This window comes from Perissodus microlepis, chromosome 15 (assembly GCF_051167445.1).
Source record: "Perissodus microlepis isolate ML-2025 ecotype Zambia chromosome 15, ASM5116744v1, whole genome shotgun sequence".
Taxonomy (NCBI): domain Eukaryota; kingdom Metazoa; phylum Chordata; class Actinopteri; order Cichliformes; family Cichlidae; genus Perissodus; species Perissodus microlepis.
Window position 1 is genome coordinate 4,539,123 of NC_140475.1, and position 15,878 is coordinate 4,555,000.

The 15,878-nt window shown below is 42.2% G+C and overlaps 3 protein-coding genes across 6 annotated transcripts in view; all 3 read left to right on the forward strand.

Moving 5' to 3' along the window:
• plcb4b (phospholipase C, beta 4b) overlaps positions 1-8,230 on the forward strand; it is a 74,969-nt gene extending 66,739 nt beyond the window's left edge. For 3 of the 4 annotated variants that reach the window (XM_084954321.1, XM_084954323.1, XM_084954322.1), the window contains exons 29-40: positions 189-277; positions 391-547; positions 640-689; positions 1,014-1,079; positions 1,882-1,997; positions 2,685-2,760; positions 2,863-3,038; positions 3,192-3,293; positions 3,392-3,449; positions 3,846-3,932; positions 5,024-5,060; positions 5,771-8,230. In XM_084954321.1, the coding sequence (XP_084810447.1) occupies positions 189-277; positions 391-547; positions 640-689; positions 1,014-1,079; positions 1,882-1,997; positions 2,685-2,760; positions 2,863-3,038; positions 3,192-3,293; positions 3,392-3,449; positions 3,846-3,932; positions 5,024-5,060; positions 5,771-5,847 (1,091 nt within the window). In that variant the 3' untranslated portion in view covers positions 5,848-8,230. The remainder of the gene's footprint in view (positions 1-188; positions 278-390; positions 548-639; positions 690-1,013; positions 1,080-1,881; positions 1,998-2,684; positions 2,761-2,862; positions 3,039-3,191; positions 3,294-3,391; positions 3,450-3,845; positions 3,933-5,023; positions 5,061-5,770) is intronic. The other variant, XM_084954324.1, reaches the window with a different exon arrangement.
• A 1,894-nt stretch (positions 8,231-10,124) lies between these two features.
• LOC146371451 (uncharacterized) lies at positions 10,125-12,334 on the forward strand. The gene has a single exon (XM_084954325.1). The coding sequence runs from the start codon at positions 10,417-10,419 to the stop codon at positions 11,896-11,898; it is 1,482 nt and encodes a 493-aa protein (XP_084810451.1). The 5' UTR covers positions 10,125-10,416; the 3' UTR covers positions 11,899-12,334.
• Positions 12,335-12,669: 335 nt separating this feature from the next.
• The window catches only part of lamp5 (lysosome associated membrane protein 5), a 5,544-nt gene continuing 2,335 nt past the window's right edge, over positions 12,670-15,878 (forward strand). Inside the window, exons 1-5 of the mRNA XM_084954326.1 lie at positions 12,670-13,296; positions 13,782-13,960; positions 14,436-14,567; positions 14,945-15,041; positions 15,541-15,729. Coding sequence (XP_084810452.1) covers positions 13,236-13,296; positions 13,782-13,960; positions 14,436-14,567; positions 14,945-15,041; positions 15,541-15,729 — 658 coding nt within the window. The 5' untranslated portion in view covers positions 12,670-13,235. The remainder of the gene's footprint in view (positions 13,297-13,781; positions 13,961-14,435; positions 14,568-14,944; positions 15,042-15,540; positions 15,730-15,878) is intronic.

The window sequence follows — 15,878 nt, forward strand, 5'->3', positions numbered from 1 at the left end:
TAGTAACGGTTATTTAAACAAGACGTGAAGATGATTTCAGATTTGATGAGGAGACTTTCTCAGAACGTAGACAGGAACGCAAAGCTGTGTCATACAAAGTTTGCACTGAATGACACATTTCAGCGCCAGGTTATTCATTCAGCCCACCAGGCTCATGACGAAATCTTCTAAATCTCTTTGTGTTTCAGCTATTGTGGATGCTCTATCAGACCCAAAGAAGTTTTTGACTATAGCAGAGAAGAGAGCTGACCAGATGAAAGCACTGGGAATTGACACGGTACACATGGGTTTAGAAGCGGCGCCCACACGAATCCAAAACTGGTCTGATCGCATGTATCTGACTGAAAGGATGCAGTCAGATTGAATAAATGCGTCTCTTTTCCTTTGTAGAACGACATAGCAGATGTTCCCAGCGGAAGCTCAAAAAACGACAAGAAAGGGAAGGGTAAAGGTGACACCGTGAAAACCAGTGTGACACCGCAAGCCAGCTCAGACATGGCCCAGACTTCCAACGCTGCCCAAAATAACACGACCGAAGCCAAGAAGGGTATACGCTGACGTAAAGACAGACATATTAAACATGCTGTATGCGAACTATGTAAACACAGAATAACATTTCTGTTTCCACTGCTGTTTCAGATAACGCACTCGTGCCTACTGTCAGCATTGATGACTTAAAGCAAATGAAGGTTGGTATTGTAACTCCTGTCACATAGCTCAGCAGCAGGTTCCCTTTAGTTTAGTCTGTACAGGCATATGTATGAAGAATGAGCAATTATATAGAAGTAATCTTTGCTTCAGGTGTTGACATTGTCTGTATCATGTTTAGACCTAAAAAACAATAACTACTTTGTGTTATCTTTTAGTAATAACCAATACTATTGTAGTTTATGATTTTGCACCAATATTAAACTCACAATTATCTCATGGAAGTAACTGCACGCCAACTATTAATGCTGCCTGAGTCTAGTATATTGTACATCGTGACTAAACATGGATCTCTCCCACTGCAGTCGTACCTTAAATTGATTAAAAAGCAGCAGAAGGAGCTCAACACTCTAAAGAAGAAACACTCAAAGGTGGGTGACTGTTTTACTGCAGACCTGTCTGCTAATAATACAAAGGGGCTGCTGTTTATTCCTGACAGTTATTGATGCTCAGAGGGACAGAAACGGTGGAAGGGGAGGCGGCTCTACCTTTCATCTTCCACTGACCACTGACTGCACACACACACACACACACACACACGCACACAAACAGAGTCCGTTCATTATGTACATAGGGTGCTTCTGAGTATGCTAATGTGTCGTATTGCTTCTAGTGTCTCCTGGCTGCACAAAGCAAGTCTGTATAAGAGAGATGCAGGAAATTATACAACTGTTTCTTTATTGCAAGCTTTTCCTTTTCCCTTCCTCTCAGGGATGGATTTGTGGAGATTTGAATTATATCCCAGGAGTAAAGAAGGCACACAAGTTAAAATAGTGAGAAGTGTTTATAGATCCAGACACTGTTTTTGTCTGGATCTATAGACACTCTATAGTTTTTGTCCTGTTTTTCTTCAAACAGCGATCAGCACAGTTTATATTGGCTGCTGGCTCAGTCATACATGCAGATTAATTATCACAGAATTTAGTCCTGTTGCTTAACATATGTATATCAGTACCTGCAGACCCATCTGTTGGCTGAAAAAAGATAGCTGTTGGTTCATTATTCAGGGGGAGCAACAAAATCAACATATGAGTGTATTACAAACAATAATCGTTGTTGTTGCTGCTGCCTGTTGTGCTGATTCCAAATTGGTTTCAATATAGGTTAAAACTGCATTTGCATGGCATAAATAATAATTATAAATAATAAATGTGCCTCCCTTTTCTGCACTAGGATCAAAATACAATGCAGAAAACTCACTGCACTCAGGTGGACAAGATAGTGTCTCTGCACGATAAGGAGAAGGTAACTCTGGAGAAGCTACTAGAGAAAGCCATCAAGAAACGCGGGTAAGTGGAGACAAAAGCAAACACACACACACAAACTCATTAGTCTCATCTCTGTGTTTTGTCCTTTAGTGTCTCCCTTGTGAAGTCAGTCTTGTCTCTGTTTGTTTATCTTTTTGTCTCTGTCAAATTCTGAGGTTTGGGTCTGTGTCTTGGTGTTAGTTCCAGTTTTATTTTGATAGTCTTGTGTGCTTCATGTTGAGTTTTAAGTTACCTGTCTAGTTTTCCTGATTTGTTGCAGTTATGTTCCCTTGTGTTTCCTATCTCCCTAACTGCCTCGTGTGTATTGATTATTTGACTCTTTCCTGCTCAGTGAATGTTTTTTTTTGTTGTCTTTCCCCCTGTAGACCATCAAAGCTGTGTTATTGAGTTCATTTCTAGTTTCCAGAGTCCTGCATTTGGGTTCTATTCTGCCTGCTACACTGGCAAACCTCGATATCTAGAGCTCAGAAAATAATATTAGCTGTGTCAAACTGCACAGAGCACACGAAGAGGACAGGAGGTCCCCGTGCAAGGCTCGACACTGCTTCTATAAAGCTCCCAGTGTGATATGAAGCTTTGCAAATAACCATTTATGCACAGAGACAAATCAAAGACATACCTAACTTTGCCCACCCCTCTTGACTCCATTCCTTAAGATCAATTCAACTAAACCTCTGTTGTCCACTTGTACATGTGGGTTCCTTACAGTGAAAACAACTGCCAAGAGCTGAAGAAGGAGACAGAAGATAAGATTCAAACGCTAGTTGCTGATCATAAAACCAAGGTAACTTACAGCCAACGCTCTTTCCACAAAGCTATTATTAGATGTGAGGATGACAAGTATCTTAGCTGTGAGTTATTAATGCGCTCGTGTGTTCACATGCAGGTAAAGGACATCACAGCACAGCACACCAAAGAGTGGTCAGAGCTAATCAGTAGTCACAGCAGTGAGGAGCAGGAGATGAAGGACAGCCACGTCACCCAGCAGTGTGAACACCTCAAGAAGCTCTTGGCCACTGTCCAGGAGCAGCAGACCTTGCAGCTCAAACTCATTCATGAAAGGTGAGAGACCCGCACAGCTTGCTCACACACATAGGGATGGATTACTGTGAGTGATCAGACATGATCATTTGGGGCAGCAACTCTGAGATTTTATTGCCAAAAATTGGATGCAGACAACTTGTCTTATATGCAGCTGCTTGTTCCACAATGCAGGCAGAGCAAAGAGATGCGTGCCAACCAGGCTAAGATGTCCATGGAAAACAGTAAAGCTATCAGCCAGGACAAGACTATCAAAAATAAGGCAGAGCGAGAGAGGTGGGTCACGCGCATGATGTAATCGTTCAGTCATTGTTTTGGGGCTCTTACGCGCTCATTGTAACTTCATGTTGTGATGGTTTTGTTCCGCTCTGAAGGAGAGTGCGGGAGCTAAACTGCAGCAACACCAAGAAGTTCCTGGATGAGAGGAAGAGGGTAGGATGTTTATTTTTTGTTCCTCAGCTGAAGAGCACTTCAATCATTATTCCTTTAGCCTGTGCACTGGATTAACATTGTTGGAATTTAAATACAAAGTGTAATATCCCTCAGTCTGTTCACCCTGCTGCCATTGGGCAAGTGATAAAGAAGTTGTTGCTCCTGCAGCGCTCAACCTCAGAGTAGTTTCTTTCCTCGGGCTGAGACAGCCTGTCATTCTTGTTTGTGACGACATCAGAATTTTGTTTTACAACCCAGTGTTGCATAATGATCATTAATCTTGAATCAAATGCTCCAAATGACTCCCCCTACTAAAACATATTTCATTGTAATAAAAAACATTGCTATTTATTTATGACAATTTAGTTTATTGCCTTTGTCTCCATGTTTCTGCAGCTGGCTATGAAGCATCAGAAGGAGATGGAGCAGCTAGAAAAAAACCAGAGAGAGCAGCTGGAGAAACTGGAGAAGTTCAATGAGCAGGTACATAGAAGGAAATTACCTTTTACTGCCACTACAGTGTAAATTGATGTAGATAGCAGTAACTGTGATTGCTGTCACCTATCTAAGCTGTTAACACTGTTGTTTAAACCCAGCATTTAGTATTGGACCATATCCTGCTCATATCAGAACATTCCTCAGTTTAGGGAGCTTCTTGCTTTACCGGCTTAGAAAGTATAAATGACACTCAAGCTTTGGGACTAGTTAAATGTTCTAGATACATTTGTCATAAGTTTACATTCCCTCATCATGGGCATGACTGTCATTGTAATTTCGGGCTTTTTTTAACACTAACTTTTTCCAGGGTAGAATGAATGTAAAGCATGTATCTTTAGTGGAGATAATTTCTCTGAATTTCAGAGTCGGACACTCACATTCCAGTCCTCTGTGTATATATTCCTCCAGCACTGTAACCAGTTTAGGATCATTTTCCTGTTGGAAAGTTGGGCACCACTAGGTGTGCCCAACTTTCAACTATCTAGCTGTTGATTTGAGGTGAAATTTAAGAATTTGGAGGTAGTCACTCTTCTTCAATATTCCATCCACTTTGTGTAATGTACCAGTACCAGAAATGGCTCAGAGGGACTTTCCTAACTAGTGTGAATCTGCAGATTTCTTTCTTAGATCTTTACTGAGTTCACTGGACTTTCCCATTGTTCTGCATATTGGTAAATCCAGTGAGTGCTGTCAAACAAATACTTTTAATGCTCATGATGAGGGTTTGTAAACTTCTAAACACAACTGTACTTCCTTCACTGACATATTGACTGCTGTTGTTATTGCTTGTGATATAATTATTATTTATGCAAGAATTTTCCCCCAAAGTTAGGATCAGAATTGCCCTGAATTACTAAAGATAAACAAAACTGCTGAAATGAAACAAACAAACAAAAAAGCCAGATTATAATATCAGTGTCTTTTTTTCCCGACATTACAAATAGAAGAAAGTACGGTTTACGTCATCATGTCCCCATTTTTGCATTTTATTTTACCATCTGTCATAGTACCTGTACATGTTTCACATGTATGCACATTTTCCTTTCTTTTAATTTGATTTGCTTCTTCCGGCACAGCTTTTGAAATCACACCATGCAAACAAACAGGTTCAAGGTAGGCATCGCCATCTCCCCTCATCTCTACCTCTGACATCTCCTTTCTGTCACTGCATCATTCAGTGATCGTGTTTCCTTTCACGTCTTTTCCTCCTACCTCTTAGTCATGTTTTCATTGCCTCGGTTTTTCACCGAGCCTGTTTAAGTCTTGACTTATCTGCTATCTACATGATTGCTATAATGATCTACTTAAGTGACTCAGCCCTGAGTACAGCAGGGGAATAGTACACGACAGGCCTGTCTTTGAAGAGATTTGCACAGTTTGAAATAGAAAGTGTTTCTTTCCTCTGTATGATGAAATTCCACTCCCACATTTTTAGTCTGCAGCTCTTGCGCTGTCAGGAGTGCCAACTAGCAGCTCAAGTCATTTATCACCATGACTCACCAGCTATTACTAAGCAAAAACAGCCAGCTCACAACCTGCTCCTCTGTGCTTCTACTCCAGCTCATAATCATTTACTTTCATAGTATGTCACTGTGTCCCACTGAGGCAACAATTACTCCAACTAAGCATGCGGCTTTATTACCTGCCAAGCAATTCAGAGATACACCCAACAGAATCCTAAAATCTGAAGCTCATACTGAGAAATTGTTTACTAAAAATTGATCACAAAAGTTGTACAAATCCACTACAAAATCTTCCACTTGCACACATTAAAAGAAGGTGTCTGTGTCTGCCTGTCTTAACTGTCTTCCATCTCTTCCAAGACGAAGGACATGCAGCAGATGGTGAAGTTGGAGGAGGAGATGGACCGCAGACCTGCCACAGTGGTGTGAGCGGCTGAGACTGGGAAGACACATTCACACTTGTACACTCAAACACACAAGAAGGTGCAGAAAACACTCCACAGAAAGCCCTCTACAGTCCAGAGATGAAAACCTTCCTACATCACTTTCTGTGTTTTATTTATGTTCGCTCAGACACACAGCAGCCCCGGCCCTACACCTCTTCTTTTGCTCTGTTCACTCAGCCATGCATCGTGTGCTCTCCAACCACTATCTTTATACCACTGAGCCATTGGTGCTTATCACCGTTTGTCAGGGGGATTAACCACTTATCGAGACAGGAAACGTTACCTCGGAGAACACACAGGAAAATACGTCGTCTCCTCTAGTGTATCTAAATTCTCTGTTGCCATCACATTGTATGTTCTCTTCAGCTATTAGCAGTACTTAGTACAAGCACACATACACACGCCGGCTCATGACAGGTCACATAAACAGGCTCTGTTCCCAATTTGACCATTTTTGAGAAGAAAAAAAAAAAAAGCAGTATCCAATGAACCGCTCCAGAAACAGAGGGATGAAGAGTATGTATAAGATTTAATGTCATTTCAGCACAAATGAATCAACTGTATGAGAAATACACTGTATGCTACACCAGTCGTGTCCTGAGCACTTTGTATCTGATAGGCTGTCAAAAAAGGTAAAAAAGAAAAAAAAGAAAAAGAGAAGAAAAACTAACAAAAACACAGAACATGTAGCGGTGCACTACTGTAGGTTTTCTGTTTTCAGTAAGAATGTATTTTTAAAAAAATAAAATTGTTGTATTAAGAGTGGCAACACCCACCCCCCCCTTTCTCCCTTAATGTTACACAATCCTCCACCTTATCACAAAGACATGTTATTGACTTTTTGATGACTATAAAAAAGGTTTATTGTCACGCTGAGTCAGAATACTATAAAGGGATCACAGGGAATACATGCTAATCCCTCAATCCAATTTTTTTGTTTCACTTACTTTAATTTTAGGTACTCATGAGATGGTTTAATAGCTGTGCTTCTTTTGCACTTGGAAATTACATTTACATGTATTTTACTCGTTTCCATGAGTACAGTTTAAACTGCAATACTTTTGGTACTCTGAGTTTAAGGCCAAAAACACTACGTACACTATGCAAACAAGATAATTCCCTCATAGCTGTAACAGTAAACGGTATTCCACACTTGCTGTCGCCCATTCCTCTATCTGACTTTGGCTGGCAGGCGTCTCTTTGTCTTGTCATTATTACAGCATTGTTGAATGCTAGTGCTCCCTTTATAGATTCTTGACTGCACCTGAGCACCCTCAGCTTGTAAACCTCGCAGTTTCCCTGTCCTGCTCTGGCTATAGGAGGGTGGACCGAATAACAGATTTGTAGAAGTCTCTGGTGTTCACTCCTGTCTACAGCAGGTTCCCTTCCTAACGATGTTACAGAGGTGATGTTGGAGGTGGTGGTACTGTGCCCTGATGCCTCTGCAGAGAATTAAAAGTGTGATGTGCAGTACTGTTATAATGTAACACTAACATTGACTAAACTGACAAAAAAGTCATGTAATGATATAAAAACATTAAGGATAAAGGCACCTATGGGTATTTTGGCCTTTTTTTAAAAAGTTTTGTTTGTTTGTTTTTTTCCCTGTTTTATTCTGCTGTGTTATATGTAAAGGGTAGACGGGATATTCTTGTATATACTGGAATGTATGTAGTTTAAGTTACTTTTGGACCAGTTGTGTTCTGCCATTTAAGGGCTTGGGGATTGAGTGGGTCTGCTGGGTGAGGGAAAAATGATCAACCATTGTTTTGTTTTGTTTTTTGGAGTTTGTTCTCTTTCTTTTCTTGTTTTCCAGTCTGCCCTTATACTGCACCACACAACACGATATAAAGCTCTCACCACATATCTAGTGTAGAGATAAATGAGTAAAAGTGCTTTTAAATTTTATTCCATCGCTTTCAAATGTGCCACTCAGTGTCTGTTAGGATGTTTAAATTATTTTATGAATGATAAAATGCCAAATTAAGGGGTTATTTATATGAAAGTATATATAAATAAATGAATATATATTATATATTAGATAATGTGTAGTTTAAGATGATCATGTTAGAAGCTTTTTTGCACTAGTTGAATGTTTCTGTTGTGTGATTTACATGTAACCTTTGGCTCTCGAGTTTGTCAAAAAAGCAGATTATTTTTGCAGAGCAACATCACTGATTTCATTTCCTCAGTTTCTACTGTATCTCCTTTATTTTCTATTTGAATTGTAGCTTGTCGACAGACATTCTGTGCGTGTTTTTGTATTTATATTGTACTGTTGAACTTATAGCAATGAAAATACTGTTGTTATCCAGCTCCTTTAATACTGTTTTATAGTATGTGTCAATAAATCCAGGTGTAAAATGGGACATAATTACGTGGCTCATTCTTCATTCACTCTTTGTGTTTGACCTGACCTTGGTGAATTTGAGGGAAATAAAATATTTCCAATTGGGGAAACAAGATTTTTTCTGGAAGTACAGTACTGCTAAAACCATGTACATTTCCCCAGGCGTGTACTTCTGTTTATCCAACGTATCCATAGTGTCATTTGTCATGTATCCGTTTGCTCTCTCCTTAACCCCCCCCAAAATGCCCCAGGGCAGATGGCTCACTGAGCCTGGTTCTCTTGGAGGTTTGTTCCTGTTAAAAGGGAGTTTTTCATTCCTTCTGTCACAAGGACTTTCTCATGGGGATGACCTGGGATTGTTGGGGTTTCTTTCTAATATTATAGTCCTTACCTTACAATATTAACCACCTCGATGTGACAGTTGTTGTGAACTATATAAACACAATTTGAACTGCATTGAATTAAATAGTAGAGTGATTAACACTGTTGCCGTGCAGCAGCAAGAAGGTTCCTGGCTCAAATGCTGGCTGAGTGAGATTAGCATGTTTTCCCTGTGTTTCCTTTATGTGCACTGATTTCCTTCAAAGCCATGCATGTTAGAATAAGTAGTGATTCTAAATTGATAGTAGATGTGAGGTAGATAAAGCAGAATAGTTAATTGTGATTTGCTACTTAAAGCTACTTTGAGTAGTCTGTTAGACTAGGAAAGTGTAAGTATAAATATAAAGACATTACGGTTGCCTGGTTTTCGAAATATTAGCTGTAGAGTTGTCTGCCTGGGCTTGAATATAAAAGAACTAAATAGCTTTTTCCTTGCAGTACCCAAAGTGTATACATAAAAGAGCATTGATTCAAATATCGATAGTGTCAATACCAACGCAGGTATTAGTATTGGATTCATACTAGTATCGATCCTATCTTGTTTTTGGTGGAATGAAAAAACACCTCAAACATTCATTATGAAAAATGCCTGAACCTGTTTTTGCTAAATCAAGCCTTTTTTATTTATTATTAACACATTTAAAAACAGTCGACCTAAAGTGCTTTAAAGATGGGCACATTTACATTGCAGAGCTCCAGTTTTAAAATACATGAAAATCTGAAAGGTGTGTTTTGTTGTATTAACTAAAGTGGAAAATAAAAAGTGCAGGGATTTAGTGTCATTAATGTTCAGAATTTGGAAATTGATGTGGATTCCTCATAAGTTACGACACACTGCTCTCACCTACATAAGCTGCCTTTATAAGTTAAAAATATTATTGACGTCAGCAACACTGGTCCTGTATTTACCTGGTTTTTTGGATTGATACCTAAATTTACAGTATTACACAGCACTAATAATATTGTGCCCAAGTTACCCAAACCTAAATAAATAAATTTTCTCCCAACCATGCAGTCATTTGTGCAGCTCATCTGAGGAGGGCACCATAAATGTTTACATGCTGTCACACTATCACCACCACCAGCCCTGCAGTCTTTCTGCACAGTCATAGTGAAACTTTGCAGAAAGAAAATAGTTTCTTTTGTTTGTTTAGCTTTTTTACAGTTTTACATGAGAAACACTGCACATAAACAATCGAGGATAGTAGAAAGCACTGCAGGCCAGAGGAAGACGTGTATCAGGGGTGTGAGGTAAGCATGTTTTGTTAGTTGGAATGCTGAAACATCGTGCTGCCAGTTTTGTAGTTAAGCTGCACCAATGATGTCACTGAAAATGTGATTCATTCAGATGCTACCATATACTGTCCCGGCTGTAATGTGGATTATTCATCTTCTCTGATTTGATAATTGTGTTCTAAAGCACACTGTAGGGCAAATTTGTTTTAAACAGGCACGGCACACCACCCACGCACTCTTCCCCCCCCCCCACAAATAATAACCACTGCCGTCTCATCACATTCAACAAGTGAATTGATAAGCCAGGTCCTCACTTGAACACAGGCGGCTCCAGTGCTGACGCTCTTTTTTATGTCATTGTAAACAAAGTATTTCCATTAGAAAAGAAGAACAAAGCGTGGTAGGCTAATTATGTTTGCGTTGCCCGGCAACTCCTCCGTAGCTTCCCTTTCACTATAAAATTAGGGTGGAGGCTTTGTTTGTCAGCAATCGTTGGGGGAAAAGAGGTTTTCCAAACCTGCTCTACTAATAGAAAGATGAGTTTTCGTAAATAAATTTTAATAAACTTATTGGATAATAATCTTCTAATAAACATGCTAAAAGCTCCCGGGAAGTCTAACGGGAAAACAGGCACCAAGATCCTCCTGGATGCGATCTCCAAGGATAAAGTCCACCTGGCCCGGTTTGTTCTGGATGCGCTGGATGGGGAAATCGTGGACTCCAAAACGGAGGGCGCACAGACTCCCCTCATCTCCTCTGTCTTGCTGCCCGATGCCCAGGCTCGGTGTAAGTTTGCAGAGCTCCTGCTACACAGAGGCGCCAGCGTCAACTGTCGGGACGGAAACGGGCGCACAGCGCTCAGTCACGCCTGTGAGCAGGGACACCTGGACGCGGTGAAGATCCTGGTCCGAAACAGCGCGGACCCGGAGATTGTAGACTCGTGGGGAAACACAGCGCTCATGTACGCCGCGGTGGCAGGTCACGCGCACGTTGTCGAGTTTTTGGTGAGAGCTTTCAAGAGGCTGGGTCTTCAGATAGACCGACAAAACAAAGTTGGCAACTCTGCTATTGGAGTGGCAAAGTTTCTTGGTCACACTGAATGCATCTGCGCTCTCACCAACAATTACAAAAAGGGCCGCGAGGACGGAGGCGCTCGTGGAAGTGCGCAGCTGCGACCCGGCGAGCTGGAGAAGAAGGTTGGACATTTAGCAGACAGACTGGAGGTCCTCCGAGCGTGTAATCATGCTCATTGCCTATTGGCTCCAAACTGCACCCGGCAGCCAATCCCGCGGATAAAGCGGAGCGGGTTGCCATCCATGAACTCGATAGAGGAGTTTGAAACGGAGAACGATGGCGCCTCCTCGCCTCCACCTTATCTGGTCCTCTCTGAAGTCTCGACCCTTGCACCCTGTCCTTGTATTTCACCCAACCTTAAGCATCCGCAAACCGAGGGAAGGCCGACCACCTCAGATGACCCCCTCCCCCCTCTAACGATGGGCTGTGAGGCTCAAAGATCCACACTGTTCTCGCCTCGGCCCAACAGAAACAGCCACAGACCCAGCGCGCCCTCCGCTCTGGGCATTTTAATGACCCCCATTCTTGCCAACAAAAGTGAGAATGAGTTGGCAACAGAACGAACCAAAATGTTAGACTTCGGTCTACACAGATTTCCCGACAGCTATTATAAGAAAAGGTGCAGCCTGCCAACCAGCATGCTCAGCCCCGCACCTCCTGAGCGCACTCTGGTCCCTTTGCGTAAATCTAGAACCGTGAGGAGGCGCGAAAGATCTCCCGGCAAGGCTGAACCTCCCCAGGCACCGACTGCCTCATCTGCAGCCGCAACTTTCTCTGTATTGAGCAACAAAATGTTGCGCCGCTTTACTTCCCCGGAGTTTGAAAAGGATGCGAAAGAGCTGGAACAGGATCCGATGGCATTTTCAATGCGGATTCCGCGATCAGAAACTTTTCCACAGGCTGTTAAAAATCATCCCCAGATCGACAGCAAAGCCAGCATCGACAGCATCAGCTCCGTCAAGTGCGAGTTTGACTTTCATCTGAGAAAAACCAACGCTTAAAAAGCGTGTTTGCCCGCGTTACTTTAAGAACGGATTCCCACAAAGACCGTTTAGACATGACTTTCAAAACTCCGGTAATTTCCGTGAGAGTTACCAGAACGCATTCATCTTTGTTCTACTCCGTTTGGAGTGGAAACAATAAATCCATGCTGCTAAAGTTTTACATTTACACCCATATTTAAAGTACAAATGAATCAAACTGTTTGCGTAGTACCTCGCAGCCTTACGACTGTGCATGCTGTAGTGTCAGTATATGGTTGGAACTTTGTCCGGTGTTATATGCCACTCCCTTTGGAGTAGGTGGAGTGTTCATCAAAGGTGAAGAGGTGATGTGCCATACACAATATGTATTATTTATGTATAGCATAAGCTTGTTGTGCTGTGAGATTTTTCTGTATCTTCCAGCACCTTAACATCAAATAAAGTCTAAACCTGATGTGTGTGCGTCTGTGTGGCATCTACTCTCGATAAGGCTTGTGGTAGTGAGTGTTGCATAAAACATTTATTCACACTTTGCCCTAATTCCATAAGGTCAATAAGCGCAGATTTTTCTCTGATCTTGTGGGTTCAAAATCATCCTTGTGTAAAGTTAGAGAAAGCTAAGTGCTGTACTGATTCCGGTGCCGGGTTCACACCCCTCTTATTTTGGCAGAGAAAGAGTGATAATATCATTATGAGCGTTTTTTAGTTCTCGCTCTCAAACGCACTTGGCTTCAACCTTGCACAAGTGGAGTTTGAGATAGTGAGAGAGGGAGGAGGGGGAGAGGTTTTGTCGGTGTTTCCCTCCAGACATCCATCATTTCAACCCCAACCTGCAGTCGCTTTACCACAGACATGGATACCACAGCACTGCGGGAATAACTGACACTGCATGCCGCGATCATTTTTAACTTAAGCGACTTTTTCCTTTCCTTTAAAAAAAAAAAAAAAAAAAAAGGGGGATCATTCTTCGTGACGTTAATAACGTGCAGAGGCTGTCGCTGGGTTAAAGCCTGTCAACCTTGAAAGGAGAGGTCGGTTTGGATAGCCAGAACTCCTCGGTGCCGGGCAGCTTTTGCGGCGCAAACCGGATCTCACGCCCAACCTGGAGACTTTTTTTTCTTTCCTGCAGCATTCACGATGATTTGAGCGTGACTTCTTGGCGCTGAGAAGAGGCAATCCTCCTCTCTTTCTCTCTCCCCACCCCCATTTCTCTCTCTCGCTCTTTCTCTTTTTGTCATTTTCTCTCTCCCTCCCCTCACTGCCTTCCTTTCTCTCTTTTCTTTTCGCGGGTTCAGCACCGGCTGCCCAGTCACTTAGCCCCCGCTCTTTTTCCTGCTCCGGGGAAGCTGGTAGCGATGGGACGTCTCGGTTTCAGCACCACGGAGAGCGCCCGACTTTTGCTGTTCACTGTGTTTGGTAAGAAAGTGTGTGTGAAGCTGTCGTGACTCCTTACTGCAGTGTGTGTAAGTGTATGGGCGTGCACGTGCACTGCTTGTGTCTGGCCACTACTGGCTCCGTGTGCGCGCGTGTTCTTATATTTCCATGAGTTGGCGTATTTCACCCATTATTTATCTCCTCATTTGGGTGGGAAAAAAAGAGCTTCAAATGTAACCAGAGTTGTAGTTTTGTCACTTCCTGAGGCTGTTCTTACTGCAGTCCGTGATGTGCTGTTGCTCCCCTGATACTGCAGACTTCACTCTCGGTTTTTTAACCCGTTTTTGACTTTGTCACCAGAAACCGAGGTGATCTAAAAGATGCCAGGTGGCTTCAGCTTAAACTCCAGTCGTTTACGACGCAGATTCTGCTGATTCTGCATGTTTTCAGGGGTGGCCCAAATGTGTGCGTGAGTGTGTCTGCGAGCCATTTGTCACCAGGCTCACCTCCTCTGTTCTTGTCGTCAGGTGTGCTGGCGCTGTCCGTGGTGCTGGCTGAGCAGGAAGGTGAAAACCTGTCCGGTCTCTCCAACAACCCAGACAAAGCCATCTTCGCGGTTCGAGAGAACGGCACAACATGTCTCATGGTGGAGTTCGCTGTAAAATTCCTCGTGCCATATGACGTGCTTGCACTCAACGGGATAGACGTAAGGAATCCCCACTGAATTTTAATACAACGCATGCTTCAGAAATGAGAGAAACCCGCTTAAAATTAAACGTTTTGGTTTGTGCTTAAAACGGATCGAAACATCGGAAACGGGATTTTTAAGATGTAAAATATTTACATTGTATTCAATGTGATTTCTTTAAACTCCTGTTAAGAAGAAAGAGTTACTTTAAATAAATTTAGGCCTACAATAAATTTAAAATATGCGTTTGTGACCCACGGCTGTGCGCAAAATGCTGACCTCTCTCTTATGAGTCCAGTTACAAAGAACGGATAACAGCAAACTTTTCGAAACATTTGAAAGAGATTAAAATTAATTAAAAAAAAAATAATTCAGAATCATGCAGTTGTATTATATACCACTACAGTGCAATCTGGCGCACAGATAATGCTTTCTTTCATTGGAAACTCAGTCCGCTGTTTGCCACCTTGACGCTTGCTGAATGTTTTTGCAGCTGATCACCGAGCAGGCGTCGTTCACTCTCCCCCGTGGCGCAGAAATCGAGGGGAAATGTGGGAGCACCGAGTCAGAGATCCACATAACCTGGAAGAACAACGCCTACATCCTCCGCATCTACTTTTCCAAGGCGAGTAAACGAAAATAATGTATCTACACTACATGAAATGTAACCAAAATATCCCCATAAGTCTTAAGAAAATGCGTGCATTCACAAATTGGCTGCCAATTACATTATTTTGACACGCGGAAACAGCGCGTATAGCCTGTGTAAAATTAGTGCAATTTAAATTTTAAATATAATTAAATCTACTGGTTCTGGCTTAAAAGAAACGTTCCCAGTAAATTTACCAAATGTATCAGAATTTGGTAATTTCCCAAAGATTTCAACACAAAAGTCTTTTAAAAAATCGAGTAACTCAGTTTTTCGCGAGCGCAGGCCAAATCACCTTGCCCGTCGTTTGACGCATGTGTGCGTGAGTGTTTATGTCTCCCCGTGTGTTGCAGGAATTCCGTGACAAGGGCATCGAGGTGTGGAAGATTAGCAAGGTTCAGTTCGTCTACGACACCTCGGAGACATCGCATTTCATCAACGCATACAACCGTGAGTCTCAGACTCAGCAATTTCCATCGCGCAACTTCCCCTCATTCATTTCCCAGCAGCATTAAGCTGGAATTAGAGGCTGATTCGTGTAGGAATGTAGGAGTTTCGCCCACCAACATCAATTAAGAGTTTTAGCAAAATTAATTTAGATTTTTAATTATTTTTTATTTTTTCACCCTGTGACTTTTAGCTGAGATTACACATTTTTATTTTTTAAACAACTGAGTGAGAAAAAAACGGATGAATAAATCGGACCTCTTCCAAAAAACAATTACTCCCCAATAGACTTTGTTCGTTACTCAATACATTTTATTTTGGAGAATTTCAACAGGAGCCACCTATATTATACTTAGAATGTTTCAAGTTATTAACTTGGACCTCCTACATTAAACCAGAGGTCAGTTACATACACAAGCACCTTAGTGTTGGTTGCATCATAATGTCCTCCTTCACATTCCACTCACAACCCGCCCCACCCCCCCTTTTCATTTCTCTCCAGCTGGGAAGCACACAGCCAGCACCCACCGGCTGTCAGCCCTGGTGACCCCTGCCGGGCGCTCCTATGTGTGCACGGCACAGCAGACCCTCACTCTTATCTCAAGTGACCACCAGAAGGGCATCACCGTTTCCATGTATGACATCCAGATCCAGCCCTTTGACATCGCATCTGACTTCATGTTCAGTGAACGTAAGAGCACAACAGAAGACCCCTTTGACGAAAAACTGCCCGATTGCTGCCACACACACTGTCATATTTTTCTGGTCACACATTTCGTGGAACAACAGAGATGATGATGATGATAATGAGAAATCCTGGGGGTTCAGAGTGCTACAGCT

Coding starts and splice junctions, on each gene's coding strand:
- LOC146371451 (XM_084954325.1), top strand. CDS start 10,417: ATGCTAAAAGCTCCCGGGAAGTCTAACGGGAAAACAGGCACCAAGATC.